The sequence below is a fragment of the Gracilinanus agilis genome, chromosome 4 (genome assembly GCF_016433145.1).
Source record: "Gracilinanus agilis isolate LMUSP501 chromosome 4, AgileGrace, whole genome shotgun sequence".
Classification (NCBI taxonomy): domain Eukaryota; kingdom Metazoa; phylum Chordata; class Mammalia; order Didelphimorphia; family Didelphidae; genus Gracilinanus; species Gracilinanus agilis.
In genome coordinates, this window is record NC_058133.1 from 25,793,022 (window position 1) to 25,814,008 (window position 20,987).

General features: G+C 42.6%; 1 protein-coding gene and 1 non-coding gene across 3 annotated transcripts in view; one reads left to right on the forward strand and one right to left on the reverse strand.

Moving 5' to 3' along the window:
• Positions 1-8,607: 8,607 nt before the first annotated feature.
• LOC123248132 lies at positions 8,608-8,711 on the reverse strand. The gene has a single exon (XR_006506229.1). It is a non-coding gene; the product is annotated as a U6 spliceosomal RNA (small nuclear RNA).
• A 4,699-nt stretch (positions 8,712-13,410) lies between these two features.
• Positions 13,411-20,987, forward strand: part of SLC1A7 (solute carrier family 1 member 7) — an 85,059-nt gene continuing 77,482 nt past the window's right edge. For both annotated transcript variants that reach the window (XM_044673519.1, XM_044673520.1), the window contains exons 1-2: positions 13,411-13,551; positions 19,697-19,776. In XM_044673519.1, coding sequence (XP_044529454.1) covers positions 13,411-13,551; positions 19,697-19,776 — 221 coding nt within the window. The remainder of the gene's footprint in view (positions 13,552-19,696; positions 19,777-20,987) is intronic.

Genomic DNA, 20,987 nt, shown 5'->3' on the forward strand with positions numbered 1-20,987 from the left:
CTCCTCCTTCTTCTTCTTCTTCTTCTTCTTCTTCTTCTTCTTCTTCTTCTTCTTCTTCTTCTTCTTCTTCTTCTTCTTCTTCTTCTTCTTCCACAAAATAATAAAGGAAAAATGTTTTACGTTATTGTATATGTAATATCTATACATTTTAAAAGATATACATAACTTTATTCCTACCATTTTACATGCTTAACTCTAATCTGTAATGCAAGAATTCTCAGTAGTAGAATAAGCATAAAAATGGTACTTCAAGGTAGCATGATCCTGGATAATGTGCATACATCAAAAGTTTAGCAGGATTTTATTAAATATAGTAGTATATATTCAGATTTCTTACCATCTCAGTGATGAGAGGAGGCAGGAAGGGAGGGAGAAGAAGAAGAAGAGAGATCATTTGAAATTCAAAATTTTAAAAATAAAGGTTAAAAACTGCTTTTAGCTATAATTGGAGATCATTTCTCTTTGCTTTTCTCTCCATCAATCTTAGCCCTACAATTCCATTTCTTCATACCAGTCCTCTACTCTTTAATAGTGCCCTCTGGAACCCTTTATCTATTGTTAATAATCTGTCCTTCAAATGAGTATTAATATCTTTCCCCAGAAACTCTGTATATATGCTACATGTATTTATATGTCTATATGTCGCCACCACCCAGTCCATAGAATTTAAGCCCCTTGAAGTTGATGTCTTCATTTTCCTCTNCCTTTCTTCAATCAATTAATTAAGTCAAGAAATCCCTGGGGGGAGGGGGGGAGGGGTAGCTGAGTGGCTCAGTGGATTGAGAGCCAGGCCTAGAGACAGGAGGTCCTGGGTTCCAATCTGAACTCAGACATGCCTTAGCTGGGTGACCCTGGGCAAGTCACTTACCCCCCATTGCCTAGCCCTTACCCCTCTTCTGCCTTGGAATCTATACACAGTATTGATTCCAAGATGGGAGGTAAAAAAAAGAACTCCCCTTGTGCTGTCATTGGTTCTCTTTGAAAATAAAGGATGTCAATTTTACTAAACACCTACGCTGTGCTGGCATTGGAGATTCAAGTACAAAGAACGAAACAGTTCCTATTTGCAAGGCACTGGCAACCTGATGGGGAGACAAGTACATATAAGAATTTATATGGCATAAATTCTAAAAATTGGTAAATATCCATCTATACAAAGTGGCTCAATGCAAAGTAGTTTAGGAAGGAGAGTACTTGTAGTAGGGGATCAAGGAAGGGTTCTTTCAGAAGATGACGCCTCAGCATCTTAAAGAAAGAGAGGCACTCTTCAAGAAAGAGGTAAAGAGAAAAGGCATTCCAGGCATGGAGCACAGCCAGTGCAAAGGCCTGGAGATGAGAGATGGTGTGTTATGCTTGAGTCCATAGCCAGCATTTCTCTCTGATGCAAGGGGTGACACTCCTTGATTCTAATTCTTCTTGGGTAGCTTTCTTTCTATGTCTGGTATAGACCTCACCACCTCTCTTACGGACTACTACAATAACCTCCCAATTAATCTCCCTGATGCCAATACTCACTCCTGTCCCTTTTTCCCTTAGACTTCAAATAAAATTCCTAGAGCTCATATCTGACCTTATTCAAATAACTCTGGTGGCTCCCTCTGGCTTCCATATTTTTCCAGTCTTCTTATATTTCACTCCTTCCCTTCTGTGTATTCCATGATTCAGTAACACTGGCCTTCTTGCTCTTCCTCACACAAGACATCCATCTCCAGACTCCATGCCTTTGCAATAGGTGTGCCCCATGCCTGGAATGCTCTCCTTCCTCCACTTTGTCTCAGGGCTTCCCTGGCTTCCTTAGAGCCTCCTTTCAATCTCACCTTTGGAAGGAAGCATTTCCTGGTCCTCCCCAACATGCACATATACCGCCTTCCCTCTGAAATGACCTCCCATCAGCCCTTGTATCTAATTATTTCCATGTGATCTTCCCCATCAGACTATAAGCTACTTTTGGACAAGAATCTACTTTTTACTTTCTTGCTCTCCCCAGTATTCTGGCCCATAGCAAGCATTCAATAAACACCTGTTGATTGACCTCAAAATGGATTGGATTCAAGAAGTGAGAGAGAGGGAAGCCTTGCAGGTGAACCCAAGATACTGGCTAAAGGATGGCATTATGGGAACAAGTAAAGAACAGAAAAAGAGGAAGTTTTAGGGGTAAAAAAAAATCATATTTTGAGGCTCTGCGGAGACATCAAAGTGGAAAGGAGACCTGAATCTAGAACAGAGGACAAGGGTAGAGACAGAGATCTGAGAATCGTCAGTATAGAGGCTAGAAGAAATAGAGGGGTAAGTCATTTTCCCAGGATTACATAGGGGAACCAGAACTAGAACCCAGATCTCCTCACTTCTGATTTTGGTTCTTTCTCTGGGCCTTTGTTTTCCTTCCAGGTTTCCTTGCCTACAAAGTCCCAGATCACGGTTGGCCTTGGATAAGTCCATTATTATCCTCTTCTGACTTTTCAACCTCGCCTTTCCCAGAAGCATATGCCTTGAGGCCAGCACTGAATTTGTTTCTTATGTTTTGCTTTCTTGAGTTCCCCAGTGTGTCCTAACACCTGAAATTTGAGGTCAGTGAGAGATTGTATTCCCCACAATGCATCATTTCCTAGACCCCAGAGAGAAAGTGCAGCCTTCAAGTCTATCCGGAAATCTTCCTGGCTTGGGAGGCCAATTGCTTACTGATCTCAGCTTCCATCCACAAGAGAGGAATGTTGGAGAGCCAAAAATGGCAGGTGGTAATGGCACGAGTCCCAGAGTTATACAGGAAACCGAGGGAAGGGGAAGTGGGGTACAGAGGTGGCTCCAGGAAAGGACCCCAGAGTCTCAAAATGGGAGGAAACCTCCAAGATTGTCTTGTCACCACCCCCACCCCGCAATCAATGGAGAGGAATTCTCTTAACATTCTCAACCAGTAATCACCTAGCCTCTGTTTGATGGGAGGGATCATCCGGCGATGATCCTCCAGTGATGAGGGAGTCATCGCCTCCCAAATGCAGTCCATCCCTCTTGGAAATGGCTCTGCTGCTGAATTGGCCAAAATTGCTCTTTCTTTTCTTTGTTAAAAATCTTTTCTTTTCTTTTTATTGATTCATTTTCCAAAGTTTGCCTTTCTGTTATTTCTAACATTGTATTTTGTTCTTCAGGTCACAGATGGGAAAATGAGAATGGAAGAATCCTGTGGTCCCAGGGCTACACAGCTAGAAAGGGTCAGAGTTTGGAATACGGGTCCGGGCTCCAGGTCTAAGGTACGTTCCGTCATAACACAGCTGTCAATACTCTTTGGAAAATCTCAGAGGGCAGGACAGGTTTTTTTTTCCAGAAAGTATAAAATCAATTCTTCTCCTTCTATACGAAGGATTTTTAGTCTTTTTTGTATGTACATTGGTCTGTATCTATGTGTGCGCAATAGATAGAGTGCTTGGCCTGTAGTGAGAAAGACTCATCTTCATGAGTTCAAATTTGGCCTCAGACACCTACTAACTGTGTTACCCTAGTTAACCCTGTTTGCCTTAGTTTCCTCATTTGTCAAATGTGTCAGAGAAGGAATTCGCAGGCTATTCTAGTATCTTTACCAAGAAAACCCCAAATGGAGTCACCAAGAGTTAGAAATGACAGAAATGACTGAACAACAACAAATGGACTCCTTTGGCAGTCAGTATCATCTCTTCCCATAATAATCCATAATACGGAAAAGGAAACCAGTAATAGTGAAATATAGTTATCAAAAAATATTTTTAAGTTCCTAGTACTTTAAGTTCCTAGTACTTAAAAAAACAAACCTTACCTTCTAAGAATCAATACTGTGTATTGGTTCCAAGGCAGAAGAGTGGTAAGGGCTAGGGAATGGCGGGGTTAAGTGACTTGCCCAGGGTCACCCAGGTAGGAAGTGTCTGAGGCCAGATATGAACCCAGGACCTCCCATCTCTAAGTCTGGCTCTCAATCCACTGAGCCACCCAGCAGCTTCCATCTACACCTTAATCTAAGAACACATGTACTAGATAGAGGCTATTTGACTTGGTTTCCTGGCAAAATTCTCGAGTGTTATTAAATTAGCATTATCAGACAGTTTATAAGAACTTGGAAAGAGAATAAACGATAATATACTAAGATCCTGTTATAAAAATTAGCTTATTTTAAGCTTAGGGATAATATAATAGTCACTAAGGTCCATGTAGTTTCCTCTTCTTTGGATGGAGCGAATTTGTTTTAGACAAAAAAGTTATGAATTCCTTCATAATTGCTCTGAACCCTGAGCCAGGAAAAACTGCTCCAAGCCCCTAATCAGGAAAAACTCCTAACATGTAGTTAGAGGTTGGGTTCTCTACTTTTATGTTTATCTCTGCTTAATCCCAGGTATCTTTGTGACTGAAATAAAATTCTATTATTTGGAAGAGAAAGTGAGGCCAATGGCTTTGGGCAACTCTGCTTCACTTACATCCAATTTATGCAAGTCAGAAGATATCACCAGTGATATCATTTTGGTCATCTTCTGTAGGAAGGACAACAGCCAACTAACCACTTCTCTTTTATCTAGCTTGCTCGGTATATACTTGTTTGCATGTTGTCTCCCTGTTAGATTGTAAGCTCCTTGAGGGCAGGGACTATTTTTGCCTTCTTTTGTCTCCCTAGTATTTAGCACAGTGCCTGGCACATAGTAGGTTCTTAATAAGCGATTGATTGATACCTTGACACTGACTCCCTTACCCTTCCTCACATATAACATGATCTATCTCTTGACTCCGGGTATTTTCTCCGGTTGTTGGTCATGCCTGGAAGGTTCTCTCTCCTCATCTCAGTCTCCTGGCTTCCTTCAAATTCCAATTCAAACCCTTCTTGCTGTAGGAAGCCTTTCCTGCTCTCCCATAATGCTAATGCCTTTCACTGATTATCTCCAACTTTTCCCATCTATATCAAGTTTAACATGGGCCTTCCCTCTTCTTTACTCTCTATAGTTTGACTTTTCTCACTATTCAACCAAAACTACTCTCTCTAAAGTTATCAGTGATATCTTAACGACCAAATTCCTTTTGCTTATCCTTATCACCCTTTTAATATCCTCCTTTTTCTAGGTTTTCATGACAGGCCTCTATCCTGATGCTCTTCTTACCCATCAGACCAGTTTCTTAGTTCTCTTGTTGGAATTCCATTCAGGTCACGCTCACTAACTCTGAGGATACCCCAAGGCTTTCTTATGGACCCTCTTTTCTTTCTATATGATTTTTCTTTGTGATCTCATCAGTTCCCATAGCTTCAATGATCATCTCTTTGCTGATGGATGATTCTGAAATCTATTTATCCAGCCCTAACTTCCCTGGTGGCCTATAATTTCGAATCTCCAATTAGTTTCCAGAGCTGGCCAGGTTTGCCTCTGCACACAACTGATGCATTTTAGAAAAACTAAACCCATTCTACTGTTGGGGTGGAAAAGAATCCTGTGGGAGGGGAGGAAGTCACCCAAAATAGAGAATTACAAGTAGACAGTTGTGTATGTTTAGGTACGCCGCAGAATACCGTGGACTATCTTGTACAAACAGTCCGCAGAGGAGGCTGCTAAGATCACGTAAACTTAGTGCTTTGGCCCTGTAAAGATTTTTCAAAGTCCTCCAACAGCTGCAAGGCCTGATTGGGAGGGAAGGGAGAGGTCAATTCCCCTTTCCCCATCCCCTCTTCCTGGTTCTGGTACCTGGGGAATTATTGCTCTGCTTACTTTGTAGGTAGGAAAGAATGCATTTTTCAGTTCCTGCACACTAAAAAACATGTTTAAAAATAGCAAAACAAAAATATTTGTTTACATGGTGTCTCTCCCTCTAGCCTGTGAGCATCCTGAGAGCAGAAACCATCTTCCTACTTTTCTTTGTATCTCCACAGCTTTAGTATAGTACCTAGCACATAGTAGGTGCTTAATAAGTGTTTGTTGACCGACAGCAACTTATTGGATATGGGAGGAAGAGAGTGGTGAGAGAGGATGATGAGTCAAGAATGCTTTTCAGGAACTTGGGAACCTGGGAGGATGCTGGTGCCCTGGATAATGCCCTTCCAAGGACTTGGGGTGGTGGTGATGCTGGCAGATAACGTTTTATTTAGATATGTTTCATTTAAGATGTCTGCAGGATATGCAGTTTGAGATGGCTGATAGGCAGTTGGAGAAGTGAAACTGGAGGCCACCAAAGAGGTTAGAGCTAGATGAATAGATTTAAGAATCATCCATCAGGGGGCAGCTGGGTAGCTCAGTGGATTGAGAGCCAGGCCTAGAGATGGGAGGTCCTAGGTTCAAATCTGGCCTCAGACACTTCCCAGCTGTGTGACCCTGGGCAAGTCACCTAACCCCCATTGCCTACCCTTACCACTCTTCTGCCTTGGAGCCAATACACAGTATTGACTCCAAGACGGAAGGTAAGGGTTAAAAAAAAAAAAAAGAATCATCCATCAGCAAAGAAATGATCACTGAATCTGTGAGAACTGATGAGATCACCAAGTGAAATTATATGGAAACAAGCCTAGCAGATTGGCCAATATGACAGCAAAGGAAAGTGATAAATGTTGGAGGGGATACGGCAAAATTGGTACTCTAATACGCTGTTGGTGGAGTTGTGATTTGGTCCAACCATTCTGGAGGGCAATTTGGAACTATGTGCAAAGGGCTTTCAATGAATGCCTACCCTTTGACCCAGCTGTATCACTGTTGGGTTTGTACCCTAACGAGATAATAAGGAAAAATACTTGTACAAAAATATCTATAGTTGCACTCTTTGTGGTGGCAAAAAATTGGAAAATGAGGAGGTGTCCCTCAATTGGGGAATAGCTGAATAAATTGTGGTATATGTTGGTGATGGAATACTACTGTGCTGAAAGGAATAAAGAACTGGAGGAATTCCATGTGAACTGAGACAACCTCCAGGAACTGATGCAGAGTGAAAGGAGTAGAACTGCAAAAACATTGTACACAGAGATGGATACATTATGGCACAATAGATTGTAATGGGCTTTTCTACCAGCAGCAATGCAATGATCCAGAGGAACTTGTGAGAAAGAACTGTGCTTTCAGAAACTCATTAGAAAAATATATGCTCGATCACATAGTGTGAAAGGGATGTGATTAGGGTTTTGATGTTAAAAGGTCATTTTACTGCAAATGTGTATAATATGGAAATATATTTTGAGCAATGATACATGTATAACCCAGTGGAACTGCTTGTTGACTTTGGGAGTGGGGAGAAGATAGCAGGGGAAGGGGGATTATGAATCATGTAACCATGGAAAAATATTCTAAATAAAAAAAAATTTAATTATATGGAAAGAGAAAAGAGACCAGAAGAAAGCCTTTGGGAATCCCCAGGGTTAGTGAGTGCGACCTGAATGAACTTCCAACAAGGGAACTAAGAAGGAGAGGTCAGATGGGTAGGAGGAGCACCAGGGGAAGTGATGAGGATGGACAAAAGAAATTTGGTCAGTAAGGTATCACTGATAATTTCGGAGAGAGAAACCCGACTGTAGAGAGAGCCTTTTCAAGGAAGTTTAGTCATAAAAGGAAAGAGGATAGCCAAAGGGGATGGATAGATACAGAAGAGTTTTTTTTTTTAAACCCTTACCTTTCATCTTAGAATCAATATTCTATATTGGTTCCAAGGCAGAAGAATAGTAAGGGCTAGGCAATGGGGATTAAATAACTTGCCTAAGATCATATAACTAGGCAGTGTCCGAGACCAGATTTGAACCCCGGACCTCCCATCTCCAGGCCAAGCTCTCAATCTACTCAGCCACCTAACTACACCCAGAGAGGACTTTTTTGAGGATGAGAGCCACACGGACATGTTGGTAGACAATAGAGAAGTAGCCAGTAGACAGAGAGAGATAAAAAAAAAAATTAGAGACTGGAAATGATGAGGGAGCAATCTCTTTCATCTCTGGATCCATAAAGCCCTCCCCTATTTTCTCAAGAGTATTGACACCATCGGACCGTTGCAATCAGAGGTCAAAGAACCCTGACATGCATAGACTGCTCTTAGCTTAGACAGAACATGGCATTTTCCTGACCAGAACACTTCCATAATGATTTGTGATTCACCCCTAGGGAATTCTGGAATTTAACTCATATTCAATACTCCAAACACTCTCAGTCTATCAAGAAGTCATTTACTTTTAAGGATTTCTTTGGGGCTGTTTTGCCTACATTCCTACATAATCTCTGAAGTAGCTGAATTTCTAACCCCTTCCTCCATCTAAAGGGAGTGCGATGGTAGAGGAGGGAGAAATAAAAAGATAACCCTACACACCATCGCATTTCCCCATCGCCCGGAAAACTGGAAAATTTCACACTAGGCACTCCCAATTTTCATAAAAGACTATTTTCTTTAGTCAAGGCATCCAAGTCCTTATTCTCATGGGTCCCTTTAACTAATTCTACTGGCTAAGGCCATTTAATTTAATTCCACAAACATTTTAAAAACCATTGGTCACCATCCCAGGTGCTGGGGACCGAAAGACAGAAATGAAACAGGCCCTAAGGTTAGGGAACTTATGATTCTTTCTTTTTTTTAACATGAAACTCTTTATTCATAATGATATTTCTGGACACTAGATGAAAGAATGTACTATTAAGGTCCTAGAAAAATATGGAACGCTTCACAAATGTGCACATCATCCTTGCGTAGGGGCCGTGTTAATCTCTGTATCTGTCCATTTTGAGTATATGTGCCACTGAAACAAGCACAGAGAGCTTATATTCTGCTGGAGGTAGGGAAGAAGGAATGACAATGTGGGCACAGAGAAGTACAAAATAAATGTTTCTTTTGGAATCCGACAGACTCCACACTCCTCTCTGCCTGCTAGGATCCATCATGGGCAACTACATTATATTTTTTTATCTTTATTTTTGAATGTATTTTCTTCCCTTGCTCAATGAAGCATCCTTTGCAACAAAGAATAAAAAAATAAATGGGAAGGAGAACACTGTATACAGTAACAGAAATATGATCTGATGATCACTGTGAAGGACTAAACCATTATGAGAAAAGGAAATCTCCGAGGGGATTCATGATGAAAATGCCATCCATAGTCCAATGGAGTCTAAGGGAGATCAAAGCAGGCCATCTTCCACTTCATGAGATTTTGATTGTATGTGGGATTGGTATCTTCTGTCATGGCATGAACAATATGGAAATGTGTAGCACATAAAAGTATGGCTATAACCCATATGAAATGATTCAGCACCTGAGGTTGTAGGAGGGGAGGGAGGGAGAAAATTTGATTTTTAAAGTGTCACACGCAAAAAAGGGGAAAGGATCTACTTGTATAAAATTATTTATAGCAGCTCTTTTTGTGGTGGCAAAGAATTAGAAATTAAAGGGATATCTCAATTGGGGAATGGCTGAACAAATGGTAGCATATGATGGTGATGGAATCCTATTGTGCTACAAGGAATGATGAGCTGGATGATTTCAGAAAGAGCTGGGAAGACCTCCATGAACTGATGCAGAGTGAAATAAGCAGAACCAGGAGAACGTCGTACACAATACTTGCAATAATGCATAATGATCAACTGTGATAGACTTAGCTATTCTTGGTAATACAATGATCCAGGACAATTCTGAGGGACTTAGAACAAAGAATGCTGTCCACCTCTGGAGAAAGAACTAGTGGAGTCCCAATGAAGATGAAAGCAGATGATTGTTCATTTATTTATTTGGGTATTTGATTTGGGGTTTGGGATTTATAAGATTATTCACTTACAAAAATGAACAATATGGAAATATGTTTTGCATGATAATACATGCATAACCCAAATTAAATAGCCTGCCAGCATGGGGAAGGGGAAGGAGTTCAATTATATACCTTAGGAAAACTTATGGAGAAATTTGTTATTACATGTAATTGGTAAAAAAAAATTAAAATAAAATAAAATGCTATAAACAATTGCCCCAAATTGTTTCTACATGTAGCTGAAAAAAGAAAAACATTTTTAAAAAGAAAAATAAATAAATAGAAGAGAAAAGGCAGGTCAGCAAAATGAATACATCATCAGAGCCTGAGAGTATATATTCCAAAACCATAGTCTCCCATCTCTGCAAAGAATGGAAAGAGATGGGTTTTTTCACTTTTTCTTTGGGGCCAAGCTTGGCCATTCTAATTCTCATCTAGTTTCCCTTCAGGAATGGGTCATACTTTAATTCCTAGAATTTAGGAACTAGACATCTGAAGTCAATTTGTCAGTATCTTTCAAATCTGGCCTCAGAAATTTAAGTGACCCTGGGCAAGTCATTTAACCTTGTTGCTTGGAACCAGAAATCAAGGATCTTGCAACAAAATAAAAATATTGGTCTCTTGACCACCCTTTCCCCTGTTCTTTCTCCATCCCTCCTATATACCAGTGGGTGCTTAGAGGATCACCCAGAGTGCCTCTTTCCTCTCAACTTCTCAAGACTTACAGTTGTCCATTACTCCCCATCTCTGCCCTCAAGTGGATGGCGCCCATTTCTCAGGTCTGTGTCTGAGGTGTTATGTGGGTGTTTGCCCTCCACTGGATTTCTCGGCCTGGCTCCCCTCTGCCAACCAGGCTCATTTTGTCCATTTAAGCTGTGCCTTTATTGAATTCTCTTGACTAAGATCATTCTTTTAGAAGAGCATTTAATCAAAGTAATAAAAGGCAAACAAGCACATTTATATCAAAGGTAAGCTACATGCACCACAAACTGTGCCTCTCCACGAGCGCCCACTCCAAGAAGGCAGAGAAGGCAAAAACCTGGTTCATTCTGATAGTTCCTAGTCAGTGGTCCAGCTGTGTGAAGACATTCTGCCAGATTCTTATTTTTTTTTACCTTTTTAATTTTAAATTTTTAATCTAATTTTTATATTTTTATTAATTTTTTAATTTATTAAATTTAATTTATTACATTTTTATTTTTATTTACCTTTTCTTATTTTCCTTTACATCATTGTAGCCGTTTTGTCTATCATCCTTTGAGCTGTCTCACACGGTAGGCTGCAAGTTCCTCTTAGCTGAACGAATGACTTTTGCCTTTCTTTGTAACTTAATGCTTGGGAAGCAGACACTTAATTCTTGCTATGAAATTCAGCTGAACTGAATTTATCCACCGTTTGGTCCTAGGCAAATTCTTCAGCTTCTTGGCAGGGAGGGGAAGGGAATAAGCTTCTACATAGCACCTACTACATGTCCGGCATTGTACTAAGACTTTGGTTATTTTAAAACAAATACGATCTCATTTGATCCTCGGCCTCCCTTCTTTCCCTTGCTTTGACCACCTCCGCACAGCTGCCACAATGACCTTCCTAAGGACCAGGTATGACTCTGTCAGTCCTCTGCTCAAGAATTTCTTCCTGTTTGTCATTTCTGGTTCTTTGTGATTTCATTTGGGGTTTTCTTGGCAAAGATTCCCCAGTGGTTTGCCACTTCCTTCTCCAACTTCTTTGACAAACTGAGGCAAATAAGTGATTTGCCCAAGGTCACAAAAGTGTCTGAGGCCAGACGTGAACTTGGAAAGATGAGTCTTCTTGACTCCAGGCCCTGAGTTCTATCCACTTCGCGGCCTAACTGCCCCACACAGAATGGGTAGTCAATAAATGTTTATCAAATTGAATTGCTCTAGTCCTGATAGTTTTAGTGAGTGAAAATGCCTTCCTTTTTGAATCAGTCAGTCAAAGATACAAACTAGGTATAAATAAGTCCTTAATCTTTTGGGAGGAGTAGAATGATTTTTTTTTAAACCCTCACTTTCCGTCTTGGAGTCAATACTGTGTATTGGCTCCAAGGCAGAAGAATTGGTAAGGGTAGACAATGGGGGTCAAGTTGACTTATCCAGGGTCACACAGCTGGGAAGTGTCTGAGGTCAGATTTGATCCCGGGACCTCCCGTCTCTAGTTTTGGCTCTCAAACCACTGAGCCACCCAGCTGGCCCCAATAGAATGATTTTGAGTCATTGAATGGAGTCAGATGATGCTACACAGAAAATGGATTGGGGATCATTGAAAGAATGAAGCATACCTTTGGGCCTATGATCAAGCAGGAACATTCCAGAAACTTCTCGAAGCTATGACCTTTTGGGGAACATGTTGGGGATCACAGAGTTAGAAAAACTCTCTGAGGTCATTGAGTCCAAACCCGTCATCCCCATTTTACAGAGCAGTAAACTGAGAAAAATGAATCAACATCCCCAAAGTCACAAAGGTCAGAGGTGACAGAGCCAGGATTTGAACTGTACCCCCAACTCCAAATTCAATCCTCCTTCCACTTCACCAGAATTCATTAATTTAAAAAATGTATTTCTTTTTACATGGAAAAAAGGACCACTGGCCCATTGGTTTATGAAAGTATTCTTTGATTATAGGCTCCTAGTAAACGAAGGTTGTTCTCACTTCCCAAGAATGTCAGATTTTCTGAAATCTTGCACTTCCCACCAGGAAGTCAGACTTACATAACGATTTTCCTCTGTCCCAACCAGAAGGCTTTAGTTAAACAAACAAACAATAATCTCTGCGATGAGATGCGTAACAGAAAGCCTGAACTCCCTCATCCTCAGTGGACTGTTCTTCATGGCTGTGGATGTGGGCCTGACTCCTCGCTGTAGCGTCAGCATCCTGGATTTGGAGCTCTATCGGGATACCCGGTCCTGCTCTGGTTCCAGCTTGATAGGCCCCACCAGAGCTCCGTCTCTGCTTGGTCCTGACTTCATGGACGAGGACCTCCCAGATACCCCAGTGAGGCCCTGGAGGACAGGGACTATTATTATGTTCTCACAATGACTAATACTGCGATTCCGTGATGAGTAATGGCCAGAGAGTTGTGGAAGGACCCTTATGATCCATTTAGTCTGACCCCTTCACTGTATAAAGCCAGAAACCAAGGCCCACCGAAAGGGAGCAATTTTCCCAAAGGCACACAGTAGAAACGGAATTCAAAGCCAGGCCAGTCGCCTCTTGGCCAGCACGGCTCCTATTGAAATTTTGCACCATCCTTAAACTTCCTTTTCCCTCTTTTTAAGAGGGGAGCTTTTGTTTTTGAATCATGGACTCTTAGAATCGGAGAGCTGGAAGGAGAGCTGGGGGATTCATCAGGTCCAGCCCCCTGCCCCCATTCCTGCTGGCCAATGCCACTGGCACCCTTCCGAGCTTTGTTCTAATTTCCCTGGGTTCTCTAAGCTGCTCCCGGGCTCTTAATGATGTAGTTGATAATAGGATTGTGGGCATTCATTTGGAGCAGTAATGCTGGAGGGAGCCCGTGCAGGGCCTGGCTTTGGGGGGGAAGGGTGACCTCATGGGCTAAGCAGCTGGGAGCTTGGGGCTGTTCTTCCCAGACCCCAGACGGCCCGTAGAGCCCCAGAGTAGGGTGGCAGCTCCATGGGAGGCTGATCCCCTTCCCGCCCCCCCAGGACCCTGCCTTCGGGGCAGAGGGCACCATGGCTCTGGCTTTGGACGCTCTGCTGGCTAGGGTGAAGGACGTATGCCGGAGAAATGGGCTGCTCATTCTGTCGGTGCTGTCTGTCATTGTCGGCTGCCTCTTGGGCTTCTTCCTGAGGACCCAGCACCTCTCACCTCAGGTCAGTCCCTCTGAGTCTTTGCTTAGGCTGCCCCTCTCCCATCCCCCTTGTCAGAAGTGCTCTCCTTCCTCCCTGCCACCTCCTAGAATCCTCAGCTTCCTCCCAGACGGGGCTCACGTGCCACCTTGAATTTCAGGCGTCTCTTCTCCCACCCCCAGTGGGCCCTGCTCTCTGTGTCCTCAAATTATCACCTATGTACGTGTCTGGGTGCCCTTTGTGACCATCCCTTTACCCCCCACAAAATGTAAGCTCTTGGACAGTTTTGTTTTTGTCTTTGTGTCCCCAGCTGTCAGCCCAGTGCTGACACAAGGTAGGTGCTCCAGAAACATTTATTGAATTGAATGCAGTTGAATAAGGAAGGTAATAATAATAAGCAATAATAATGACACTTCCATAATAACAAAGGTTGACCTTCGAAGCTGAAAAAGCCCTTCATGTCCATATTCATTGGATTTGAGTGACAGCCTGATATGGGTGATAAAATAAATATTGGTATCCCCATTTGGCAGACGAGGAAATGGAGAGGAAGTGGTTCTTCCAGGGTCCGAGATAGAATTGGAACCCAGGTCTCTCCTGCCTCTAGGATCAGAGCAATTCCATTGACGTGGACGTGACCTCCATAGGCCAGAAAACAAACGGCAAGAAAACAAAAGCTTGACCTTCCGAGTATTTCATTTTATTATACAGCGCATGCCAGTTGCTCAACAAATCGGGGCCAGGCCCCTTTCTCGGCTTAGAGCTGGACCCCAAATACAGGAGGAGACAGATTTTTATGCATTAAAAACAACCAAATAAGACCCATTCATTAAAAAACAATTAATTAAGAGTAGGGAATCTGAATTCTAATTTGAGGAAAGATTAGGGACTTTCCAAGTTGGGAGGAGGAGAGTGAACAGATATGTAACTCCCTGAATTTCAGGAAAAGAAATATCTCATTCCTTCCAAGTGTCTGCGAACAATCAAAGGAACATAGAAACAATAATCGATCAGTATGGAGTCAGTTTTCAGATAAGACATATGGATTGCTTGAGATGTTTAACTTAGGAGAAAACTTGTATCGGTGTTCAGATTTGACTGGATTTCTGGTCGGTATAACCCAGGTCCATAGTTAAGGGTCTCTAGGCAATAGGTAGCGGGGATTCAGCTCCCCGGCCACTCAGGGCTAGGTTCAAATGGTGCTGGAAGGTTTTCTCCCAATTCCCACAATCGAATAAAGTTTTCCCACGAGCCTGAAATTGGACTAAACCCATAATTGAATAAAAAGGCGACTCAGCTAGATCCAGAACTGAGTCACCAGATAGAGACAGCACGGTTCACTCTTGTGCTCAGCCACTTGTTGCTCCAATTCCTCAACTTCCTCCATGAGGGCAGATCTTAACCCATCCCAGCCTTCTCACCCCGGGCCGTTTGGTCCAATTTCTCCTGCATAGAAGGCCTCCCTCTCGGGCTTTTTACATTTGGTAGATACAGTGTGTGGTTCTCCGTCTCTTTCTCTGTTTCTCTTTCTGTCTCAGTCTTGCTGTCTCCTCCTCCCACTTCTCTCTGCCTCTGCCTCTCTCCCACTTCCTTTTCTGATGACGATAACTCACCTTTCTCTTTGGTACAAAGCCCTGCATTCCTAAGGGCTCTGGGAAGGAAGGAAACTCAAGGGTTATAATAACCATTTTACAGAGGAAAAAACTGAGGGTCCGGGAAATCAAATGACTTCCCTAAGAAGACAAATCTATGAAGCATCAGAGACTGGATGCAAACTCAGGTAGTAGCAGGTCTTGCAATATCCTGGAACTCTTTGGGGAACCAGCCGGTTAGAGCCAGAAGCCCAGAGTCTTAGGGGGGCCAGGTATAGCCTGACCCTAAGACAGCATAGGCAGCCTCCCAGGGAGGGAGATTTCAGGGATTCTCTTTCCCTCAATATACCTTCCCATCTACTTACTGAGCCAAAAACAGTCTTTGCCATTAGACATTTGTTCCTTTGACATGGAGGGAATTAAGAGAAGTGGGTCTTTTGGGAGATGATCAAACTTCACATGAATCATTACGCTCAGCTTAAAAATGTTGACCAGGGGCAGCTGGGTAGCTCAGTGGAGTGAGAGTCAGGCCTAGAGACAGGAGCTCCTAGGTTCAAACCCGGCCTCAGCCACGTCCCAGCTGCGTGACCCTGGGCAAGTCACTTGACCTCCATTGCCCACCCTTACCAATCTTCCACCTATGAGACAATACACCAAAGTACAAGGGTTTAAAAAAAAAATGTTGACCAGCTGGGAGGGCAATTCTGAATATCAGGACTGGGAGTTGGCATAGAAACAGGAATATCACACCCAAGAAGGCACCTCACTACTCTTTTTAACCCCTTTTCTTCCATCCTAGAAGCAATACTGTGTATCTGCTGCAAGGCAGATTAGCAAGGAAGAACTAGAACAGGGGTCAGCAACCTTTTTGGCTGTGAGAGCCATAAACGCCACGTTTTTTAAAATGTCATTTCGTGAGAGCCGTACAGTGCTCACAGTGCCGCTCCTGTAACATCGCCTGAAAAAAATGGACTTTATGGCTCCTGCAGAAAAAGCCACATCTGGTCCTCAAAAGAGCCAGATATGGCTCGAGAGCCATACGTTGCCGACCCCTAAACTAGACAATGAAGGTTAAGTGGAGCCAACAGCTAGCAGTGGAGATTGACTGGGCACCACAGCTGAGGCTGCTCATCACTGATAGCTCCAAATCTCCAGCTAGTTTAGTTACAGGCTCCCAGGCCCTGGTGACTCACTTTTACCACCAGCATCATATTATCCATCACATTACCTCCCATTACATGTCACATAGCTAGGAAGTGTCTGAGGCCAGATTTGAACCCAGAAACTCCCATGTGAGGGTCTGGCTCTTTATCCACTGAGCCACCTGACTGCCTCCTACCTCACCACTTTTTATTTTTTTTAAACCCTCACCTTCCGCGTATTGGCTCCAAGGCAGAAGAGTGGTAAGGGCTAGGCAATGGGAGTTAAGTGACTTGCCCAGGGTCACACAGCTGGGAAGTGTCTGAGGCCAGATTTGAACCCAGGACCTCCCATCTCTAGGCCTGGCTCTCAATCCACTGAGCTACCCAGCTGTCCCCTACCTCACTACTTTTTGAGGGAGTTCAGTCAATCAGTCTGGATATATTAAGTACCTACTATATGCTAGATCCAAAAGGAAAAAATAAGGAATAAAACAAGTCCTGCCCTCAAAGAGCTTACAGTCTAATGAGGGAGATGATGAACAAAGAGAAAGAGGAACAAAGCAAATATAATATCATCATGGAGTTGGGGGCAAGATGCCCCCTTTGCCTTTCAAGGAAGGCATCCTGCCAAAGGTGGCACAAACGAATCAATTCACAAGCCTTTATTAAGCACCCACTATGGGTCACACACTGGGGATACCAATATGGAGCTCCCAGAGTTCAGAGTTCCCTATGGTACCCCCTCGAACTTCTAGGATGTTGGTGCTGACATCAGGCTTAATTTTGCCTCTTTCTATCTTTTCCCCAATTGCTGCTCCTGTTTCTGCCCTCTGGGGCTGAGCAGAAGGTGATTCCTCACCTGTATGATCGTCCTTCCAATTCTAGAGGACAGTCCCCCTCTCTGGCCCCGAGCCTTTCTCTTCTCCATGATAAACCTTCCGCATTCCTTTGATCAACCCTCCTATGGCCTGGCCTTGAGGGCCCTTCCCCATCCCAGTAGCCATCCTCTGATGGCTCTCCAGTTTGTTAATATTCTAAAACATCCAAACAATAGTCAATTTTGGTCTGACCAGGGCAGAGGGACATTGAGGAGATCACCCACCCACACGGGCGTACAACCAGTCCTGGAAAAGGGAAATGGGATGAGGGGCCAAAAAATTAGGGTTTGAACGACAACAGCCATAACAGCATTTATACAACACTTCAGCATTTGCAGAGCACTTTATAACAGCCAGTGAGGTCAGTGCTGTCATTATCCATTTTTACAGATTGGGAAACCAAGGCTCCAGAGGATCTCTTGCTCTCTGTCACACAGCATATACGTTCTCAGGCAAGATTTGAATTCAGATCTTTCTGACTCTGAGTCTACTGCTCTAACCACTATACTATTTAGCTGCTAGCCGATGTCCTTGTTGATGATGCCAAGTCACTTCTCTTGGGGTCTCGGTTGCCTCCTCTGAAAAATGGTCCCTTCTGGCTCCTGGTTTAGGGCCCTCTCCCCAGACCCTGGGCAACAGGGAGGGAGTCATCTCTTCCTCTGACTTCGTGCAAGACCAAACATTTATTTGCTGCTAGGGCTTAACTCGAGAACAGCTTTGGAATTCCTGTGTTTTCCGGGAGGCCCCATTGGGGGGGCCCTTCTCGGCCAAGCAGCCCTCTCCATCTGTTTGGATAGGCCCCCAGTTCCTGAGCCAGAGAGATAGCAGGAAGGATGTAGACTTCAGAACAAGCCCTTGGCAGGAGCTCGGGAGCTCAGAGCATCCCTTTGAAATAGAATCCCCCAGTGTCCGTCTGATATCCCAGCCAGGGACTGGAGCCCTGCACCGCCCCCTTCCCTACACGATGTTCTTGTTCTGGTGGATGATGGGGAAGGCACGCAAGGATGAGAGCAGCCCAGGGAAGGGGGGGAGCCAGGATCACTACCTCACTAGCCCTGGGCTCTGGCCTGGGGTCACATTCTGGGTCCCAGGTTGTTTGTCCGTCTCCAAAATGACAGTTAGACCTCCTGATCCCTAAGGGTCCTACTTCTCAGACTTGAGTTCAAATCCCCACCTCTGCTGCAGACTCGGATGCTGAGCGAGTGAGCTATGGCAATCACTTCTTCTCTGGAAAAGGGGGATACTAAGAGCACCTCCCTCACAGGGTCAAAGATACAATGGGATAATCCTATTGAAGAAATAAATATTAATTGATTGGTTGAATCACTTGCCCCCCCCCTTGAAGCCCTATATCAATGTCAATGAATATTGAGATTATTATCATCATTGGAGTAGGACTAAGCCTGAGACTTATTGCCATAAGGAGTTCCCAGTGAGGAAACTCCCTCCACCAGTGCTGATTGGCACATGCCCTTTAATTTATTCTTTTAGAGAGTCATTGGGGGAGGGGGGCAGTCTTACAACTAGTATGTATCAAAGGCAGGACCAGAACTCAGGTCTTCCTGAACTCCAAGGTCAGCTGTCCAACCACTAGGCCATGTTTCCTTTCTCAACATCATCATTACCATTATATTCTATGCTTCCTTCCAGCTCTGACATTCTTTAAAGCCACGACTCTCCCTTTTTGAGACTCGGTTTCCTCATCTATAAAATTAAAATAATATGATTTGTACTTCTTCCTCACAGGACTGCTGCAAAACCTAAAAAGAAAAAAGTTATAAGGAGCCTTATAACAATGTGGCTGTTGTTGAGTCATCTCAGTCATGTCTGACTCTTTGTGACCAACCCTTTTGAGGCTTTCTTGGCTAAGATACTGACTGGCTCGCCATTTTTTATTCAGCTCATTTTACAGTTGAGGAAACTGAGGCAAATGGAGTTAAGTGACTTGCCCAGGGTCACATAGTCATTAAGTGTCTTGGGAAGATGAGTCTTCCTGATTCCAAATCCAGGACTATCCACTATGTCACCTAGTTGCTATTATAAAGCAATGTTTGGATACCATTTGTTTTTATTTTAAATTGCTCTTTTCTGAGTTTCGAGATCTGGGTCTCAGCAGCTACTAAGTCATTGAATGGCTAAGTCAGTTCCTCTCTCTGGGACTCAAGTGTCCTCATCTATAAAACAGTCAAGAAGGCTGGACAGTCCTGAGATCCAGGAGACCTTTGTTTTAGTCTTGGCTCCAGGGTTACCCAGCTGGGCGGCCTCAAGCAAGTTCCTTCTCATCTCTGTTTCTTTACCTATAGAATGGAGTTAGATGAGATCATCTCCAAGGTCATCATGGTCCAGACCTGGGAGCAGAGATGAAAAAAGCAGCCAGAGGCAATTTTAAAGGACCATCTTTAAAGGACCCCTAGTTGTAGGCTTTTTTCCATTGTCCATGAGGCCTCTGGAGAATGGCTTCTTCCACCCGAAAAGCTTGTGATAAATATAACAGTATTAGGTCAACACAAATGAGCAAGGGCCTGTTAGAAACCCATGCTTCTTCCTGCACTTCTAGGAAATTAGTTACTTCCAGTTCCCTGGAGAACTGCTGATGAGGATGCTCAAGATGCTGATTCTGCCCCTTGTCGTCTCAAGGTGAGTGACTACTGAGATGTTTGGCATAAACAAAGCGTGTGTGTGTGTGTGTGTGTGTGTGTGTGTGTGTCTGTGTTAAAAAGAGTTTCTTATTTTATTAAATAATTCAATGGGTTTTTTGTATTGTTTGCAATTTTTCTAATCTTTTTGATTTTCAGAATTTCTGTTTTGATGTTTAAACAGATTTTTTAGAAATTGTTGGTTTTCTAGTTTTTTAATTCAGTTGCCTAATTCATTGATCTACATTTCCTCTCTTTTGCTGATGAAAGTATTTAGAGATAGAAATTTTCCCCTAAGGAAACTGTATCTAAAAGTGTTTGCTATGTTGTTTTATTGTTGTCATCTTTAATAAAATTATCTATTGTTTCTATGGTTTGTTCTTTTTACCCATTCATTATTTAGGATTAAGTTACTTAGTCTCGAATTGCTTTTTACTTTTTTTCTGCATTGCATAAAAAAAACCACAATTTTTATTGCATTATGGACAGTAAAAGATGAGTTTAAAGTTTCTGGTTACCTACATTTTTTGAGGTTTTTATGCACTAATTCAAGGGTCAATGTTTGTAAAGGGACCATAAACAACTGAGAAATATTATATAGTAATTTCCTTTTCCAATCATTATCTACTTTTACAAAATTCTATTCTGGTCCTTAATTTTCTTTTTTGTTAGATTTGTCTTAGTTCTGCAAGAGGTACCTTGGAGTCCCCTACTACTATAGTTTTATTGTATATTTTTCCATGCAACTCATTTAGTTTTTCATTTAATCTTTTAAGTTCTTTGCCTTTAGGTAAATATATATTAATTATTGATATTGATTCAATATCTACATTACCTTCACACATGTAATTTCCTCCTTTATTAAGACTATTTTGCTGTTGCTTTGTCTGAGATCATGTTGGCTACCTTTGCTAGATTTTGCTCCATTTCCTAATTTAAACTGTAAGTTTTTATATTTCAAGTGTTTCTTGTAAACAACAAATTGTTGGATTCTGTTTTGTAATCCAATGTGTTATCCTCTTCCACTTTCTGAATGAGTTCATCCCACTGACATTCATAGTCACGATTGCTAATTGGATATTTCCCTCCAACTCATCCTTTTGTATTTTTCCTTCTTTGTTCCCTTCCTCCTCTTTATAGAGAAGAAGAGGGTAGAAAGAGAAGGATGTGCCCAAGCACCAATATTTCATGTTTAATGTAATTTACTTCTAA